This window comes from Acinonyx jubatus, chromosome A1 (assembly GCF_027475565.1).
Source record: "Acinonyx jubatus isolate Ajub_Pintada_27869175 chromosome A1, VMU_Ajub_asm_v1.0, whole genome shotgun sequence".
NCBI classification, from domain to species: domain Eukaryota; kingdom Metazoa; phylum Chordata; class Mammalia; order Carnivora; family Felidae; genus Acinonyx; species Acinonyx jubatus.
In genome coordinates, this window is record NC_069380.1 from 112,929,337 (window position 1) to 112,950,193 (window position 20,857).

Sequence of the window (20,857 nt, forward strand, 5' to 3'; positions counted from 1 at the left end):
TAAAACCATCTGTGGGAAAAATTATTCGACAAAAAGTTCCATAAAAGTTAACAAGTTTTTACTAAAAGTCAACTATGAGCTACATTGTCCCAGGCAAGATAAAAATGTTATCAACAGTCCCTCCCTCAGTAAACATTTAACTTGGTTGAGGAGATCTATTATACCATGTAATAGTCCATTATGATTTCCTGTTTCATCTGAGTCTCTCAGCAACCCTCTGATTAGGTTAGTAAAACAGATACTATCTTGCTTTTCAGTTAATTATTAAAGCTCAGAGAGTTTAAGCCACTTGTCTAAGGTTACACAGCAAGTATTTGGTAGAGTGGGCACTCACACTCAGGTCTTCAAAATAGATAAGAAGGTTAATGTGTCTACAAAGTTGTAGAACATTAACCAAATAAATGTCATAATTTTTACTGCTTGACACCAAACCTAGTGGAATGTCTATTATTATTTCTCACTTGAAAAGAATACAAGACAGAATCAAGTACTCAAAAGGAGAGATTTCAAATTTTAAGTGCTACAGTGGGATGGAGCTTCAGTAATCATAGTGAACTACACATAACCTGAAAATAAAGGAAGCGTTCTTCACTCTTCAGTCCTTTCGTACTCAATGTGGTATTTGCCTTCTTAGTTGATATAGCATAAATTAGCTTCATCACATACATCTGACCTCTGACTTTAGACAAAGCTCACAGCACCATTGTACAACAGTATATTTTACATTTAAAAAACAAAAAAAAAAAAAAAACAAAAAAAAACAAGGGCTGTACACGAAGAAGGGATGAATGAGTGACAGCTAAACAGCCAAGCCACCCTTCCACTGATGATGGGAAAGAAAGACTTCCCTTAATGGTTCGGTGAGACAATGGAAAGTTGCCTACATATTGTGAGGCACTGGAATGATCCACCAAAGTCGTTGCTGATAATTTAGAGAAAGAAATGGAAAAAGTTGTCTTTGGGGACTGGTTGGAATATAGTTCACCCACCTGACATCTTACTGATTCTTCCAGTTTTAGGACAATTTTTCTCAAATAAGCAACTAAACCATTCAAATAACTTATTTGTGAGGAAAAGTAAAACACCCTTCCAAAAAAGCAAACCGAACATTAAAAAATAGAAAAACAGATTCTTAACAGATTATTAAATATAGACCTTTAACTTCTATAAATCAGCCTGTGAGCCCCTGACTGTAGGGAAAATCTTAGCCCAGATATACCATGGTGCTATTACACTATAACGAAATAACATCTTACAAAGGCCTAGGAGGAACAAAAGAGATAAAGTTTAAAGGATAAAAAAGCAAATGGGACTAAAATTCTTCCTATTCGATACGGTTCAGAATCTGCCTTAGGCAATATTAGGGACTCTATAGTTTGTCCTGGGCATGTTATCTACTTGGCTGTTGGATACATCTTAACCTTTTAGGTATTAAGATACCTAATACCTTAAAAAATCTAGCATCTCCTCTCCCTTGCCCTAATTAAATCCTGTTATCTAGAAAAACCAAGTAACAGTCATATATACTACATTTAAAGTGTTTAGAATAGCACCTACTCATAGTAAATGCCATACTTGTTGGTTATTCTTGCTACTTTTATTGTCACTTACATTTACATTTTAATTCTCCCTAATTGGGATTAAAAGGCTTTGTCCCTATTAATGGAATCTGAAATATCAGTGAGCAGATGTAGAGAAATATTTTGGGAAATTCCTGAAATAAGAGTTGGTAGGCAAACACCTACTCATCCAGTTTAGTATGCCTTTTCCACTATGTAATGGCTGTGTGCCCAGGAAGCAATTATCAAACTTTATCTGAACACCAAAGGAAGATACACCTACATGATCAGCTGTGAAGAATTTTACATGGCTCATATGCATTCAAACATCTACTGGTTGGACCTTAATGTACATGGTAATTAAATCAAGATTAGAGGATCCATGAGGGAGGGTAATGAATAGATATGCTTTAAGCAATAGAAACATACCATAATGGAAGCCAACTAAATGGGGATAATTCCATTCAACGAACCTGATCCTCATGTCACCTACTCCTTTTTACCAGTTCTGTTGTTGATTTGAAGGCTTCTTCCTCTATAATTATTTACTTCCCTGCACAAAAATGGAAACCTAAATACCAACATGGTTTTCTTAGTGAAAAGACAAAGGAAACTGCATAACTGTTAGGAGTTAAGGGAGATGAAGAAATGAGAGTTGACGGCATAAAGCCCTAAAAATACAGACTGTTTCTTTGGTAATTTCTTAAGTGTTTCCAACTCTTTAAGAATAAAAGAACAAGGTCAATGAGGCATATGCCGTACAGAGTCAGAAAACTTGCTAGGAAACCAAATCATCTTTTTCCACCTCCCCACCTTCCCAGGAACACGTCATCATCACCTGCTCTCTTGCCTTTACCCAGACCACATCCTGTCTCTTGAAACAAACTGCTTGAACTCAGCTCCACCCCTGCTTCCATTTGGCAAGAGGGGGAAAAAAGGAGGGGGGGAAGCCTTCAGATGAACAACTATCCAATACAAATCAGTTTGGATGCCATCCATCACTAATCTTACTTCTGGAGAATTTTTACTGGATGGAATGTCAGTCTTAGGATATGGTTTCCCTTTCAGTCCTTCTTTCTCAAACAGGGAACATTCAAAGTCCCCACCACAATAAAGAAATTGAGTTTGCTTTATACTTTTTTCCATTTCCCAATTCATTGCTCTTCCTCCTGCATGAGCTTGCTAAAGCTCATACTCAAAATTCACATCTAAAATAAAGATGCCTCCAAGAGAAGTTCATGTAATCCCACTCCTTAAATATCACTAAGACATCTGAGATATTGTTTAGATTGTGGACTCTTACTTTGACATGCCAGCATAGGTAGATGGACAGGCAAGCACATCAGATGTCACTGTTTGGCAGCTGATAAAAGTCAGTGGTGTTATAATACTAAGCACAGAGCCACTAGATTAGTCTGTGAGGGAAGGGGATGCCTCTTCCTTCCCTTCAATAGTGGGTTAAACCCAGCTGGCACCCTCTGGAACGACGGGTAAGTCCCACCTTTATTTCTGCTACAGTTTGGGGTTTTGGTTTTTTGTCCAAATCAGAGGAATGTGTACAAAAATGATCTTCACATAAAAAGTGTACAAGTAACATTATAATGTTATTATACAAATATTTAATAAGGAAGTAACCTATTCATTCCACTGAAACTGGAAGGTATTATAGAAAGGGTACAAGGCAGGATAGTTGTGTGTTAATATTTTTAGATCATCATTTTTCCTTGAAAAGGGATACTTGGCGTGATTATAACTGTGGTGATGTTCTAGAGCTTTAAAATATCCTCAATCAGTTGTTTGTGCAAGTCTGTCTGTACTATATCAGAGAGAGAGAAAAAAAAGTTAGGATTTTTTAAATAGGAGCTGCATAGTATTTTACTTATAAAATCTTTCAAATTTATTTAACACTACTTGGAATAAAATGATACTGCCAAGTAAGAGAACCTCTTATAAAATTAAACTGTTGAACAGTAACTACAAACATAAAGAAAAACTTTTCAGAGTTATCTATTTGAACATCTCTATAAAATTTTGTTGAGACATGAGTAAAATGGAACTTTTGAAAGAATATATTCTTAACTGAGCTTTGAAAAATAACAGTAATTGTTAACTATGAAGACTGATACCAAAATGTACAAGATTGGTGACATTTTAAAAATATATGTAAGGAAAAACAGGGAACTTTCTGGAAAATATCTACTGGCTATTTGTTACACAGTTTATCCCTTGCCATTTGAAATGAATCTGAATAATTTGCCTTCCTAAAAAGGAATTTAAGAACTAAATTTGGATTCCATTCTGCAATGGAATGAATAAGCCCATAACTACAAAATTACTTGCCTTCAAATAGAGTCCTTGAGAAGATCTAATTAAAGCTTTCTTTTAGATGTTTTCCTCCAACAGTGTAAATGCCTAATACAGTTAATTACTAAAATGTACTCTGGTTGAACATGTTTGTGCTCATAAACTTGAAATTAAGGAATATATGGCTTTTTAAGTGTTCTTTCTCAACAGAATCGTTCTCTTGGCTGTTGAGTTGCATTTGTTCTTTCCTAAAACTTTTAGGTTTGTTTGTTTGAGGTTTTTTTTAATTTTTTTACTCTGACAGCATGCATGCACACATGCATGTGCATGCAGACAAGCAGGACAGGGGTAGAGAGGAGAGAGAGAGAATCCCAAGCAGGCAGGCCCCGCACTATGAGTGCAGAGCCCGAAGTGGGGTTCAAATCCATAAACCATGAGATAATGACCTGACCTGAAATCAAGAGTTGGACACAACCAACTGAGCCACCCAGGCACCCCTAAAACTGCTAGTTTTAATTTAATTCTAAACTATATGTACAGCCTTGGGACGAAGTTATTTGGTCTGAAATTTTTCATTAAAAATGATACATTCTTCAAGCTAGGAAATTAAACAATTTTAAGATTTCATTTCAATGATGACAGTTTGGTATCAGTTATAGTTTGATTTATCATTATCTTAGAGTTGCCTTATACTATGTAAAATTAAATGTATTTTGAACTAGTCTGTGTGTAATGTCTGTATATAGTTCTGCTTATTAGATTTGCCATACTAATGGAAGAAATCAGAGGCAAATATGACCCTTCATGGTTGATTTTAGGGGCAAATGATTCATCTAAGGAAAAATGGGGGTCCATTATAGGAAGTTAGAAGAATCAATGCAGAGCTAAGTAAGAGAAATGGCATCCCTCTTTTTTGATGAGGTATACACTAGTTTCATATTGCCTTACTTCCTTCTGTACATTAGCATCTTCCATTTCAAAAGAAAAAGAGAGAAGCTAAAATAATTTCAAAATTAGTCTAAAATACATATGAAATAGGTAAAAATAATAAAAAGTAAAAATCTAAATAATTAAGAGTATCAACACCAATAACTAGATTGTATAATCTAAAAATAATAAAAAAATTTATATATGGCTCTGGAATAGTCAGTAAGATATATACACACAGAAAGACACACATACTCCTTAATTATCTTCTAGTTTGGTACTATGGTCATTTTAGAATCAAAGGGAGAAAAAGAGGCAGCACCCTGAGAGCGAGCCACAAAAAATACACTCAAAGTTAACAATAGTGAATTATACATGTTCCCTCTACTTTATGAAATTGCCAAAGAGTGAAGGAGTAAATATGGACATTCACTGTTCCTTATAAAAAAAGCATATTGTTCCCCTTGATCTAATGAGACATCATTCATCACAGATCACCAGGACATTCATTAAGTGGTGTATCAGAAGAGCTGCTCATTGGTTTTCATGAGCAATGGGAAGAATTCAGACTGAAAAGGAGCAGACAAGTTAGGTATTTAACTGCTAATAATTTAAATAATTAAATTATTATTAATATAATTAATATTATTAATATAATTAATCTCTGTGGTTAATGAACTATACCCCCAAGGCAAAGGCTAATCGTAAGGCCATAAAATTATCACATTGAGCAGCATCAGAGAATTTCTTTTCATAGTCACTTGGCAAACTCAAACTTTTGAGTTTTGGCAAACTCTTGAAGCCCCTGGGCATACTTCAAGAATCACCCAGAGGCAAACCAACATTAATGAATACTTTTTTTGTTGCTGTTGTTCTCAGGAGAAAAGTCATTTGTACAAAGACAGATAAAGAAAAGAACTCTAGAAGCCAGGAAAGGTCCACCTTGAGGTGACCTTGAAAGCATTTAAGCCTCCCCCCAAAACGGCATATATGCTCCTAAAGATGTTAAACAGTACTGTTTTTTTATGCAAATACTTTAATTGAATCATTTTCTCCTTTTGAAGGAACAATATTCTTCAAGAGGCCACTCCATCAAAGACAGGAGCACAGTATTCCCAGGATCACAACAAGGAGGGGCAGACCACGGTTGCTTCAGATTCCTTGAGATCTTCTGTGATTCCAGGCTTGCCACCCCAAATTCAGGACCCCACCCTTCGAGGAACAAATCATTATAGTAATAAATTGCCTTCATCTTCCATATACCAGCTAAGCATGTTTAACTACGAACGTCCAAAACACTTCATTCAAACCCAAAACCCATGTGGCTCCAGACTGCAACCTCCTGGACCGGAAACCTCCAGCTACTCTAGTCAGACCAAACAGTCTTCCATTATCATCCAGCCCCGCCAATGCACAGAGCAAAGATTTTCTGCCTCTTCAACAGTGAGCTCTCACATCACCATGTCTTCCTCTGCTTTCCCTGCTTCTCCCCAGCAGCATGCTGCCTCCAACCCAGGCCAAAGGGTTACAGCCACCTATAACCAGTCCCCAGCCAGCTTCCTCAGTTCCATATTACCATCACAGTCTGATTATAGTAGCAGTAAAATTCCTTCCAATGTGGACACCAAGTAAGTATATTTTTTTTATATATGAATAGATACTGCATATACACTGAGTTTGTATCTAAGGAGTGTGGGGGAGTATGCCCTAGTTCACTATTTAGTATTTTGAAAGGCAATGAAACCTCAAGGTCTCTTTCATAATTCTCCTAAAACACCTTGAACTAGGGGGCTGGCAGTAAGAGGTCATCTGACCCATTCTCTAGTGTCCAGACTATCCTAAACCCAAATCACCTATTACCCCATACATTACTTACTTATAATTTTCTATCTTCAAAAAAAGATTTCTAATATACTCAAGAACAGTGAACTATTCTCCCAGTTCTAAGTTAAGATCATCATGCTATAAATTTAATTGCTCGCGTTCTGGGCTCAGCTGAGATGAAGAACACCTGTCTGCTCTTCCTCAGATAGGATTTCCTCTCACATAAGCAGAGACTATTAAATTTCTTCTCAGTCTTAGTCTTTTCTTCCTATCCATTTTCCCTTCTGATCCTGAGCATCCACTTGGCTAAAAAAAAAAAAAAAATTAATGAAAATCTGGTACTCAAATAGTGAAGTATATGAATTTTCCTTGCTATGATCAGAAGAAAGTCTTGAATAGATACATGACCTTAGCGTTTCCTTTGGTAATTAAAAAAAAACACTTTGTTCAAATGACTTGAGCTGATTGTCCTGTCTAAATAAAGAGAAGAATACCTGGAGACTTATGCAAGCATGTACTACTTCCAAAGGCTAAAACTATCCTAGGAGAACCTGATATGAATAAGGACACAGTGGTTGTGCTTTTTTTAAAACATGAACTGAATACTTTGTGCTTATGCAAACCGAGAGCTATCAGTTTTCCTGTCCCTTGCCTGGCTAAAACATCAGATAATTAAATCTGAGGCAACTGAAAAACTGCCTGATGGAATATGTTTTGTTGCAGGCTTATCAAAAGATTTGCTTAGATTCTTGATAATTTCTCTCACTATTCCCCAGAAGCTAATTTTTGTAGAGATTTCTATTATTGGTGAAAACTCTGGAAATTAAGTTGAATGGACTACAGCAATTCAACCTGCAAAGAATTATTTTCAACATTTTAAAAAACAAAAATGAGGAAAGTCAAGAACATTTGTTAGAATCCTACAGATACTAAGACGAACCATTTGAAATGGCTGATAGTCAACTATTTTTCACCTACAAAAATGGCATTCTCATAAGTTTGACCTAATATTTTTTTAAAGAAGACTTTAAGCCCTCTCTTTCTCTTCCCTCCAAAATTCCCATTACACTCATTAACACACAATGTAGATTTTTCTTGGTTACAATCTAGCCAAGTGATCATTTTCCATCTAGCTTTCCATTATTTTTCAAATTTCCTACGTGAGCATTTTTAAATCTAAAATAACGTTTTCTATTTTTCTTAGTAAAGTCTTTCAATCCTATTCCAAATACCTGCTAAGAAAAGAGAGCCATCAAATAAGTATTAGTGAACCTCAACCATGTTCCTAGCTCTGTACACAGAACTAAGAGAGAAAGGCAAAAATGGAGGATAAGAAATAAAGCATAGGAGGTCCCCAAACCAGAGATCAAAGATACAGCTTTAGCTGTTCCATTTGCAGCAACCATAGATAACTCTTTTAATCTTCCCACAGCCACTTGATACCCATTCAGTGTCCAGCTGCACGGGGTGGAAGGCTCTGGCCCTTTGAACATTTGTGCACAACTCCCTCATTGTTATGGTGGGCTTAAGTTTGCCCTGCCTTCGAAAATAATCCCTTGGATTCTGACCTAGATTGCTTTGAAAGCTTTATTTAGCTTTTCATCAGTAGGAAACCCTTAAGCAAACATTTTATTCAGTCAATCAAACCACAGACTGGACTTTGAGGAGAACTCCAATTCTAATTAGTCCATTCAAAAAGCTTGCTGTGTGACATTCAGCAAGTGTGCCTTACCTGCCTGGTGATTCAGTTTTATGACCTACAACAAAATTAAGGATTTCGGTGATAAATGATAGAAAAAAAAATTCACTTCTTGGCCTTTTGGCTAAGATCAAGTGTAATGACAGAAAAAAAAAAGACCTATAAAGCAGAATGCAATAATATGAGTTTATAAATATGAGCAGATACCTCGTCTTACATTTAGGCTATGTAAACTCCTAAGGGTATTCACTGAATAAAGTGACTGGGTCAAATACACATCAGTGATTCTCAGGCTCAATTTTGATAATCCTTCAGGATTTCTCAGATATGCTGCATAATATTATAACAGTCAAAAAACAAACTTATTTAATTCTAATTCACTTTAACAAGCATGTGACTTTTATAAAGATGGTAGACTAACATTAAAAAAATAGGCTATTATAGCCCCATATAGTTAGAAAAATAGGAGATTTTTAAGACAAAGGAATTTTACCACTTTGACATGAAAATTCAATCTTAAGGGAAAAAAAAAAAAAAACAGGGTGCCTGGGTGGCTCTGTCAGTTAAGCATCCAACTCTGGGTCTCAGCTCAGGTCTTGATCTCAGGGTTGTTGAGTTAAAGCCCAGTGCTGGACTCCATGCTGGATATGAAGCCTACTTAAAAAAAATAAAATAAAATAAAATAAAATTTGAAAACACAAACACAACTATTTATTTAAACATTTCATTTGGCTATTTACTTAACTGAACAAATCAGACTTTTAGTTTAGGATTAATATAAACAACCCCGAATGTCTGTAATGTAAGGAGGAGAAATGTGCACCATCAACTTTCAATACAGAGCATCCAGAATCAAATTAAAAACATTCAGTCATTCAAGTGAATCCCCTATACCCAGGCTTTGTGTTAGTGAAAATAAACATTACAATGGTGAGTAATAAGTCATCTTTTTTTACTTGAGTATGTTTATAATCTAGAGATTACTAACCAAGTCCCCAAAGCCTGCAAGAATTAAAACTCTGGCTCCTCTTGGAAGAGATACATTTCCACTTAGCTTATAAGCTCTTGTTAATGATCCTTGAGGACATCTGAACAGTAACAGGTCAGAGAACAGACCCAGGGTGCCTCATCTTGATAACTGGAGAACGTTTATGATGATGATACTAAAATACTCACTGAAAACAGTGGCCAGTTTTCCCACATTAAACAGATATAAACGCACACTTGCAGGGCACAAAATGAATAAACTAGGTGAAATCTGAACAAACAACTGTGAAAGTGCAAGCCACCTTACAAATTTAATACAGGAGTTCCTAAGTACTACTCCTATACTCTATCAGAATCAACAGGAGAACTCAGAGAGAAGGAAGAACATCTTTCCAGATAATTTAGATTAGAACTTCAAATACAGATGTAAACCAAACTCTTCAACTGCTACTCAAATTTGCTTTCTTTTTCCCGAAACCCCTCTTCTCATTCAGGTTACATTTCTTTCTCCTTCCTCCCCTAACCGTTCCTTTCTTTCTCTAAAAATCACTTTAGCAATGTTGAAGAAGCCATGGCTACTGTAAAAGCTATTTGTTATATAGTACCACACTTAAGTTTTGTAAAATAGGAAATTAAAAGGAACTGGAAATTAATAGGAAAGCCAGAGACTATGACAACTGTACACTCCATTCAAAGCAAAAGAATATTTGCTAAGTGCCAGTGATTATACTAGAGAATGTTTAACAGCTCTGGAGAAAGGAGCCATGATTTGCAGTATTTACCTACTTCCCTGGTGTAGATACTCCCAACACCATCAATTTCAAACTATCAACATGAGATCACAGGGAACTGAGAACAGTATCTACCCACAAATCAAATTTACCAAATTCAATTACAAGACTGGAAGGGCTCACAAGCTGCCAGTAACTAGACTTACTCTCAATTCTTTATAGCAGATCTTTAAGGAAGAATATCCCTCTTACACCTAATCTAATTTGTTCCTCCTGTCACTAAATTTTAATTTGGCAAGACTTAAAAAAAAAAAAAAAAGCTGGTAACCATTCTTATTAAATCCTTCTTGATTATTATTAGGAAATTGGTATTTTTAATAACTCTAATACTACCAGTACTAAGTGGTGGTAGATTCAACTATCTAAAAGTGACTAACAAAATGAGGTCAAGTCTATTTTAGTACCACATTGTACTTTGAAGATCTGTTTTAAAAATCTTTTTTTCTGGGGTGCCTGGCTGGCTCAGTCAGGAGTCAGAAGAGCATATGACTCTTTTTTTTTTTTAATATGAAATTTATTGTCAAATTGGTTTCCATACAACACCCAATGCTCATACCAATAGGTGCCCTCCTCAATGCCCATCACACACTTTCCCCTCCCTTCCACCCCCCCCATCAACCCTCAGCTTATTCTCAGTTTTTAAGAGTCTCTTATGGTTTGCCTCCCTCCCTCTCTAACTTTTTTTTTCCCCTTCCCCTCCCCCATGGTCTTCTATTAAGTTTTTCAGGATCCACATAAGAGTGAAAACATATGGTATCTTTCTCTGTATGACTTATTTCACTTAGCATAACACTCTCCAGTTCCATCCACATTGCTACAAAAGGTCATATTTTATTCTTTCTCATTGCCAAGTAGTATTCCATTGTGTATATAAATTCTTGATCCTAAGTTCGAGCCCCACATTGGGTATAGAGGTTACCTAAATAAATAAAAACTTCAGTAAAAACTTTTCTCTTTTTAAAGCTATCAACAACCCTCAGTTGGCCAACCTCTAAGTGCTACACCATCCCAAAATGCAAATGCTAATAAACCCACACCAAGGACTCCTGACCATGAAATACAAGGATCAAAAGAAGCTCTGATTCAAGATTTGGAGAGAAAGCTAAAATGCAAGGACAGCCTTCTTCATAATGGAAATCAAGTAAGCAAAATGTCTATTTTCTATAAAAAGCCAATTAAACTATAAAATATTTCTGCCTTTCTGTCTCACAAATCTTTGTCCATATAATCCACAAGGGATAGGATTATCTAAAAAGAGAGAATATTTGGATACAATACCAAACATTCTGCATGAAATCACCTCTTGGTTTTAAGTAGTAAAAGAAGGATGCAAAAGAAGAATGTAAAACAATATAAAAACAAAAGAATGAAGCAAAAAAAAAATTTGAAGATTTTCCACTTTAAGCATTACTCTCACATAAAATATGTCTGATGACCAAATAAACAATAGGAGATATTGTCAGTCACCTTGATTTCTTCATGTACCTTGGTGTATATGACTGGACAAATAGCCATGATATTTATGAGAGAACTCTTACTGTACCCACTGTATTAGTCACTTATCTTTGAAACAGTACTGTATGTCTTCAATCCAAACACATATAACATATCAGATGGACTGCTTTCAAGCCAGAAATTAAACAAAATATTCAGTGTTCATTTAATAAAAGTTATTTCTCAATGTGAGGATATACAGTGCTATATTCAAAGATGGAGTCAATGGGAACATGCAAAACAAAAAACATGAAGAATTTCCCTTCACTTGGGAGAGCCTTACTTAAGGGGGATTATGCCTGCCTTTCCTAGGAGCAAGAGGAAAACAGAAGTGAATATTACAGATGTGAAAGTGACACTAGAACAGAAGGGAAATGTTTTGAATGAAAAAAAGTTTTAAAACATAGTATTTATCTCTAATTCAATAGACAGAACTATACTTCTTTGGTAGCATTCTTGGTGGTTTTAAGGTAAAGGTGCACAAACAACTTTTATTAAATCTCGTTACTTTCTCCTTAATGATTGATTTCTTCAAAGCGGCTAACATATGAGGAGAAGATGGCTCGCAGATTGCTAGGACCACAGAATGCAGCTGCTGTGTTTCAAGCTCAAAATGACAGTGAGGCACAAGATTCACCACAGGTAAATTAAAATAATTTTTACCTAACTGGAGTATTTTTCTTTTGAGTGATTTTTAAATGTTTGTTTTTCCAAATGCTAATAAGTATCATTTGAAGCAAAAGTCAATCACTTTCATGCTCCATTAGATACAAAAATGAGAGGCCACGATGGGCCAAAATGTATAGAGAGAACTTTAAATTTTTACTCCACTTTCTGGTGTTCTAATATCTGCATATGAAATGTCACAAAGTCAAAACACCAGAAGGTTAACACTGTCACTCTGCATGTGGACATTTAGGGGTCCATTACACCTAGAATTCTTTTTCCAATGTCTACATGGATAATTTATGAATTATAAATCTTTAACAGAAGTTAAAACTCTAAACCAAAGTAATTATAACCTTTTCTCATAATAAGCTCCTAATCATTTCAATGTTTTAAAATACAATTGTGGAACTAATGAAATATCCAATTCCCTTTGTTTCTGTATTCAAAAATGCTTATTAAAAACAAAACAAACAACAACAACAAAAAGCCTGGAGTAATAGCTCAGATATTAACAAAAGGATCCTTTCCACGAACATATAAACCTTATAGAGGGCACAAAGTGAATATCCCATATGCTTCTCAACTTCATTCTAACACGTAAATGTAACCCTAAAGAGAAATATTCAGTTGGAGAGACAGAACGGTTACTCCTGTCTTCCTTCTGTAGTTACCTCTCATCTCTTCCCAAAAAGTTCACAAGAAACTAGATACCAAAGGGATGAAAGAGGGTACCCAAGACTCCACTATCCTAAGTACAGGAAACTGAAAATAGGATTTTCGTTTCTGTTAAATGCAACAAGACCTACTAAAAAGGATGGAGCAGGATCTAACAGTGCAAGTAACTAGAAACTGAAAATAGAACTTAAACCTCTTTTTGGCTAATGAACAGTTCATACATTCATTCATTCAATTAATTTACATGGAGCACCTACTCTGGACTGGTACAGATTACAGCAAGAATAGGATGCAAACCTACCTCTATTAGTAGAAATTACTCAAAACAATGTTATAGTGATGGCTTACCTTATAAATTCAGTGTATGATTTCAAGGGCAAGAACGTATTATTTTTCTCATTCATTCTTTAAAAACATTAAAATGAAGGTAACAGTACCAAGAAAAGAGATAGCAGCAAAACATATTACGAAATCTGAAAAGATAAATCTTAGATTTTTGTGTATACTTCAAAACATTCCAATAAAAAATGTTATCAAATTATATAAAACTGAAATATTACACCTCTTAATATGAATATATACATATTCAAATCATTACTATATGAAAAAGCAAACAATTTAATTTGGATATTTTGGGTTTAATTAAATTATTTTCACTTTTTACCAAAAAAACTAGTTGATCTGATAAGTGAATTGTTCTTTTGACATTCTGTGTAGAGTTGTAAGAATTTTATTTTAAAATGACCAAATACATTAAACATATTCATCACAAAATAAGTAATGTATACTCAGATTATAGGTGTTTTTCAGATATTTGGATAGGGAGAGATTTTTCACTTGTCTCCCCTGCTGTGCCAAGCACAGTGAAATACACAAAATAAGCTTTAAGTATTTGATCAATTAATTAGGATTTCCATCAATCTCTGGTTTTATTCTCAAATGGAAATAATTTTCTGGTACTCAGATATAAATCCTAAAAGATGTTTGCTTAAATTTAATAAACTTTTATTAACCAGGAAGTAATTAATGTTGTTTTTCAAACCTTTTCAGAGCTCTACACGTAGCTTCCATGGTGTCCGTCATGATTTTGTGCCATGGCTAAAAAGAGAAGCATTTTCCAGTCTAATATGTGTTTACTGCTGTTGGTGCACTTTTGAGCAGTGGGCATAATACCTTGTATCTACTGCCAACACAAGTGACTTCATGTCTATTCCTGTTTTACTAAAGGACAATCTGTACCATGTGTTCCCATTTCAAATACACCAGGGGAACACATCTCCCTTTGTTGTAAAGTAGTCATATGAAAAATAAACTACCATGAATTCAACGTCTAGCTAATGTTCATGTACCATACCTGTTAAATAGTCCTATTAATTCAGGGGATTACTTGCTAGAGTATTAGAAAGTTAGTGCACTATACGGTAAGTACTTAATACAGTTAACCCTTGAACAATGCAGGAGTTAGGGGTGCCGACCCCCCCCCACACAATTCAAATCCACTTGTACCTTCTAACTCTCCAACAATTTAACTACTAAAAACTTACTTTTGACCAGAAGCCTTACTGATAAGTAGATTAACATAGATTTTGTACACTATATGTATTATATACTACATTCTTACAATAAGCTAGAAAAAAAATGCTGAGAAAATATATTTAAAGTACTGTAGTATGTTTTATCTTAAAAAAAACCCATATACAGGGGCTCCTGGGTGGCTCAGTCAGTTAAGCGTCTGACTTCGGCTGGGGTCATGATCTCATGGTTCGGGAGTTCTAGCCCTGCTTCGGGCTCTGTGCTGACAGCTTGGAGCCTGAAGCCTGCTTTGGATTCTGTGTCTCCCTCTTTCTCTCTGCCCCTCCCCTGCTCATGCTCTGTCTCTCTCTCTCAAAAATGAATAAACTTAAAAAAAAATTTTTTAAACCCACATATAAGTGAACCTGTGCAGTTCAAACCTGTGTATTTCAAGGATCAACTGCATATGGAATTAACCATGAAGGCACAAATACAGCCAACAAAGAAATGTTCATTTCAGCTATGACTACTTAATTCTGCTTCATTTCAAGCTAGTAACCACATATTAACATTCTCACCTTGTTTTAATTTCAAACAGCACAACTCAGAACACGCACGACTGCAAGTTCCTACATCACAAGTAAGGTACAAAATTTTTTTTTATTTTTAAAGAACTATCTATTTTACTACCAAAAATATATTCAGCTTAAAACTGTATTATTTATAAAGACTTCAAGCCTCCTACGTACCTTTTATAAAAAACAATGTGACTTTTCTAATGTCCGAGAGGATGATCAAAATTTTTATCTGTTAGGGGTGCCTGGGTGGCTCAATCGGTTAAGGTCATGATCCCACAGTTTCATAAGTTCGACCCTTGCATTGGGCTCTGCATTGGCAGCACTGAGCCTGCTTAGGATTCTCTCTCTCCATGTCTGCCCCACCCCCATTCACGCAGTCTCTGTCTCTCAAAATAAACGTAAAAAAATTTCTTTTATCTGTTAATTGTCAGTACTATCTCAGAAGAAGTTTTTAATATGTTTTGGTCAAATAAGCCAGGACCACATGTCCACGTTAAGCAAATATCTCATGACAAACAAAACCCAATTCTAATTACCAAATCATTGCATATGATAAGAATTGTCCATGGGGTACTCTCCATTTTAATAGATCAGTTTCTTCATCAATTTGTAGCATTGTATAAAAGAAATAAAGATGTATATTTTGTACCAGATCTTCCTAAATTGCTACCATTTCTAACAGTCTTCAAATATGCCTCTCTCTATTGTTATTACACTGACACATTAAATAGCATGGACTCTGACGGTTCCAATATGATAGCTAAACTATATTTGTGCAAAAGGAAGAACAATGACAACTTGCCTGTATAGTGATTATTAAAATATTTTTGTAGAAGCAGATCATCCTCAAGGGGAGATGTGAATGATCAGGATGCAATCCAGGAGAAATTTTACCCACCTCGTTTCATTCAAGTGCCAGAGAACATGTCAATTGAAGAAGGAAGATTCTGCAGAATGGACTTCAAAGTAAGAGTGTAAAAATATTGGAGGAAAAATAGCAACAAGATACTGTTTTGAAAAGTGTCCTCTTCCTCTTCATAATCTGTTACACACTCTAACAAGCAGCACGTATAGTGGATAAGAACAAAACTTCTGGAACCAAGCTTACCTGGGTTTGAATCCTGGCTTTGCCACTTTCCAGCTATGTAACCTAAGTCACTGAACCTTCCTGTGCTTTTGTCTCATCTGTATGGCAGAGTAACAAATGTACCTCATAAGGCTGTTATGAGAATTAACTGAGTAAATAGACATAATGTACTCACAATAGTACCTACCCCCTAATAAATACATAAGTGAAGCTATCAAACCAATAAGATTTCTAAAGCAGTATTCTCCATTAAGAAATTCAAGCCAACCTGCTCACCTGGCGTAGAAGAGATCTTCATGCTAGAAGTGATCTTTAGAAAGACCTACATTTTTATTGTTCTCATTTTGGAGACCTTTTTCTTATAAAATGTTTTTCTGGATTCCTTGTGAACGAAAGTCCATGTATGGATTTAACTGTTAAGGTTTATAAGAAAACACTTAAACTGGAATTTAAACACCAGAATTACAGCTCAAGAGCGTTCTACTTTGGTAAAGTCATCCATTAGATCAGCAAGCATCACACATATGTCCCTCTGAGACTTCAACTGCAGTCACATTATCAAAAAAACCCGTATCACTTCATATTTCTTGGGGAGACCTATATAACGTAAGTTATTGCTCTAAATATAGTAACTGAGACATCTTACAGGGCCTCATGGTGCATACGAAAGAGCTAGATGTGGTTTGATGTAGTCTGAAAATACTACATTGATTTCGAGAGTTTAATTTCTACTGTTTTGTTAAACATTGTTGACAGCAAACACCTTTTTAAGCTCTTGCTTTGCACTGTCAATCACAAACCCACCCAGATACTAGAATTGTTAAAAGTTGTAAATGGACAAATAGGTACCAGTGATGATATAATTTAAAATTCTGTCATCTCCTTCTTGTGTCTTCCTTTTCAGGTCAGCGGACTGCCAGCTCCTGATGTGTCATGGTATCTGAATGGAAGACCAGTTCAATCAGATGACTTGCACAAAATGATAGTGTCTGAAAAGGGTTTCCATTCACTCATCTTTGAAGTGGTCAGAGCTTCAGATGCAGGGGCCTATGCATGTGTTGCCAAGAACAGAGCAGGAGAAGCCACCTTTACTGTGCAGCTGGATGTCCTGGGTAAGCCATCAGAGGGATCTTCAAGAGTTCCTTAAAATCCAGCAGTATTAAAAAAAAAAAAAAGCAAGTGTTAAAAAGGAAAATCCCACAGGACTTCATATTTAAGGTCAATGTCTACACAACCCAGGAGAATGCCAATTTTTATCTAAAAGTCACAGGGTGGGAGAGGGGGCAGACAGCATTTTTGAGAGAAACTCAGGGAAACTCCAACAAGAGACCTATAACCAAAACTTTTCACAAAAGGAAATAAAGAAATAGTGCAATTTTAGACAAACCAAATGAGGCAGTACAGTTGACTCTCAATTCAACATAGGTTTGAGCAGTGCATGTCCATTTACATGCAGATTTTTTATAACACAGTACTGTCACCTGCTTATGATTTTTTAAATAACATTTTCTTTTCTCTAATTTACTTCATCATAAGAATACGGTATATAATACATATAACACAGAAAATATGTGTTAATCGACTGTTCATATTATCAGTAAAGCTTCCAGTTAAGAGTAGGCTATTAGGAGTTAAGTTTTTCAGGAGTCAAAAGTTATGTGCAGACTTTCAACTGCATGGCGGCAGGGTGGAGGGGTGCCCCAATGCCCTGCACTATTCAAGAGTCAACTATATAAGCATTTCTAGATGTAACCATTTCTAGATGTAACTAAAGGATATTATAGTGAAAAACTTCAGTCTAATCACTTCTCTGATCTATCATCTAAATTAATCTAATTGTTATTTTTCCAGCATTGCCATGATCACACATTACTTAAAACTGAGATATAAAAGTTAACTTTTAGCCTCAGATGATGTTGTTTATTAGAAAACTAGTCTCTATTTATAACAAAAACACACCTACTTGCTTTCGAAAACAGGTATGGCTAAACTGTCTCAAATTTGTCTTCAGTAAGGCAGTTTCTTATAAAACTTATATACTACTTAAAAATATTACAATTTAAGTGGTTTAAATATATATTACATTTGTAATGGTTTAAGCCATGGCATACTGCAGAAAAAATACTTTGACATAATTTACTGCTGATTACATAAAATCTTGATCAAGTTAAAGGATGAACAATATCCTTGATTTTGTGTTCTATTCAAATCAGTGAAAAACCCTTTAAGATTATTCTATGATATAATAATGGGCCTCAGTCTAAGGGAAAACCAAGTAATCTGGGAATCAAAAAAAAATCCAATTCAAGTGATTAAGCTTTGAGCAAATCCTTTTTGTGCGAATAGCTCCAGAAATATTATTAATGCTAGAGTTGAAAGAGGCCTTGGCAGGCATCTGTCCAATTTCATTTCTCCTTCAGAAAAGCTAGGGTTAAGTATTCTGATACCATTTCCTCTTTTCCTTCAGGTAATTAAAGAAATGATGTAATAATTACTGACACTTATATACTATTTTACAGTTTACAAAATGCTGCTTCATTCATTATCTCAGCTGATTCTCACAGTAATTTTGTGTGGTAGGCAGAGCAGTCACTATACCTGTAATTATTTTACAATAGATAAAACTGAGCCTCAGAGAAACTAAACAAATCTTTCCCATTTGGCATGGCTGGTGGGGCAAATAGAGAATTTGAACGTAGGCTGTCTAGTCTTGCCACCATTCGTGCTGCCTCCTTATAGAAGAGACATAAATGAGAATATAACTTAAATTCTTTGATGAAACATGATTGTAAATTCAATGCAACATTACTATTTTAGAAGTCTAAATGGTATAATAATGCAAAATAGTACTCTACGTTGTTTAAAATAATGCTAAAACATAAGCTTTCAATCTTGTGTTTTTTAAAACTTTTGTATCAACATACAAATTTCATAATACCTTGGCTTGGCTTATTTTCTTTTTATAATATTTCAAATACCTGAATTTTTTATTAATATGTAGCAAAAGAACATAGAAGAGCACCAATGTTTATCTACAAACCACAAAGCAAAAAAGTTTTTGAGGGAGACTCAGTGAAGCTAGAATGCCAAATCTCAGCTGTACCTCCACCAAAGATTTTCTGGAAAAGAAATAATGAAATGGTACAATTCAACACTGATCGAATAAGGTAGGATAAGTATTTATAGACATAACTCTAGTTTATTGGGATGAATCCAGTTGTACTTGAAATGCATTATAAATGGCATGCATTTGTAATCTCACTTTGTCTGGTTTTTAAAACATGCAGAGAAATGTAATAAACCTCATTACACCAGATTCCACTAATCAAAAACATAAGGCATAAAGTAGGCCAGGACTTACCTTTTTACTAACAATAAAGAAAGATGGCTCAAGGAAATGATGACACAAACAAAATTAAGTGGGGAGGAGGTTAAATTCAATAAAACCAATGCTACATGGCACTGACTAGGTACAGCTCAGAATTTCCAAATACTTCATTTTCTTACAGTCTGGCACTCTAGGTCACAGACATCATAAACAAACTTTCACAGGAAAATCAATTCTTATACTTTAATTTTTTATTATTGTTTCTTTCCAGTTTATATCATGATAACTCTGGTAGAGTCACTTTACTGATAAAAGACGTAAACAAGAAAGATGCTGGGTGGTATACTGTGTCTGCAGTTAATGAAGCTGGAGTGACCACATGTAACACAAGATTAGATGTTACAGGTATGTCACCCTATCAACCCAAGTGTTATAAAGGACTTAATCAGAAAGATTTAGTAAGAAACACAATCTCAGCATAATATAAAAATGTCTGGTATAAAATACGAGAGATTTTCCCCCAACAGTTCTGATTTTTTTTTCTTGTCCTGTCTGATATTGAATACCTAGAGCAACCCATTTGTTTAGAACATGTTTTCTGAATCAACTTCATTTTGATCTATTTCAGTCCATCAAAGGCAAACTCTTCCGGCTCCTAAGCAGTTACGTGTTCGACCAACTTTCAGCAAATATTTAGCACTTAACGGTAAAGGTTTGGATGTGAAACAAGCTTTTAACCCTGAAGGAGAATTTCAGCGTCTGGCAGCTCAATCTGGACTCTATGAAAGTGAAGAACTTTAATGAGGTTACCAACATTTGGAAATACAACAACTACACTATTAGTAATATATTCAATTAAAATTTAAAATAAATCCATAGCTGTATTAACAGATTATGGCTTTAATTAGGTAATATAACTAATATATATTTATAATATTTATCCTTTGATTCTTACACATTCTATCTTCTCTGGTTTGCGAAGCCTAAGGAAAATCTGGGCATATGGGTTTGTAACTGTAGAAGACTATCTTAAAATGTGAGATTTTAACATTTAAGTCATATACATTTAACAATTACAGATTATGAATTAATATCAACTTTTTAAGCACATCTAATGCTTGTAATAAGGTTTACTGGTTCTGCTTTCTAAATACTGTTTTACCCGTTTTCTCTTAGAGGAATACTAACATGGTATAGATTATCTGAGTGTTCCAAAGCTTAATGTCAAAAGAGAATAAAATTTCAAATATTCAAAATAGACTTGTCTTCTCTTCACAAAAGTCTAGATCTTTGTAACTTTTGGTGTTTATATATTATACAACATCATGTAAAACCTAAGAATAACAATTTCCAGAAAAGCGACAATAGTATGTTCTATAACTGTATCTTAATGAAGCTCATTTACGGCTCAGTCAATTCCTCC

The 20,857-nt window shown here is 35.0% G+C and overlaps 2 protein-coding genes across 9 annotated transcripts in view; one reads left to right on the top strand and one right to left on the bottom strand.

Annotated features, from left to right (window-relative positions):
* The window catches only part of KLHL3 (kelch like family member 3), a 271,473-nt gene extending 254,378 nt beyond the window's left edge, over nt 1-17,095 (bottom strand). For all 7 annotated transcript variants that reach the window (XM_053221349.1, XM_053221352.1, XM_053221343.1 and 4 more), the window contains exon 1: nt 16,956-17,095. The gene's annotated coding sequence lies outside the window, so the exon portion shown is untranslated. The remainder of the gene's footprint in view (nt 1-16,955) is intronic.
* MYOT (myotilin) lies at nt 2,893-20,690 on the top strand. Of its 2 annotated transcripts, XM_015064455.3 has the most exons (10): nt 2,893-3,049; nt 5,855-6,418; nt 11,055-11,232; nt 12,123-12,227; nt 15,040-15,086; nt 15,853-15,985; nt 17,011-17,218; nt 19,108-19,273; nt 19,706-19,839; nt 20,063-20,690. In XM_015064455.3, the coding sequence occupies exons 2-10, from the start codon at nt 6,063-6,065 to the stop codon at nt 20,233-20,235; spliced, it is 1,500 nt and encodes a 499-aa protein (XP_014919941.1). In that variant the 5' UTR covers nt 2,893-3,049; nt 5,855-6,062; the 3' UTR covers nt 20,236-20,690. The 2 variants fall into 2 exon arrangements, with proteins under 2 accessions (XP_014919941.1, XP_014919942.1); XM_015064456.3 differs by lacking the exon at nt 5,855-6,418 and having other exon boundaries at nt 2,916-3,049.
* The last annotated feature ends 167 nt before the right edge of the window (nt 20,691-20,857 follow it).

What these genes read in the sequence shown, in the direction of transcription:
- MYOT (XM_015064455.3), top strand. Translation starts at nt 6,063, where the DNA reads ATGTTTAACTACGAACGTCCAAAACACTTCATTCAAACCCAAAACCCA. An exon ending in GTTCCTACATCACAAGTAAG is followed by an intron (nt 15,087 to 15,852) that starts GTACAAAATTTT and finishes ATATTTTTGTAG; the next exon opens with AAGCAGATCATCCTCAAGGG. An exon ending in TCTGCAGAATGGACTTCAAA is followed by an intron (nt 15,986 to 17,010) that starts GTAAGAGTGTAA and finishes CTTCCTTTTCAG; the next exon opens with GTCAGCGGACTGCCAGCTCC.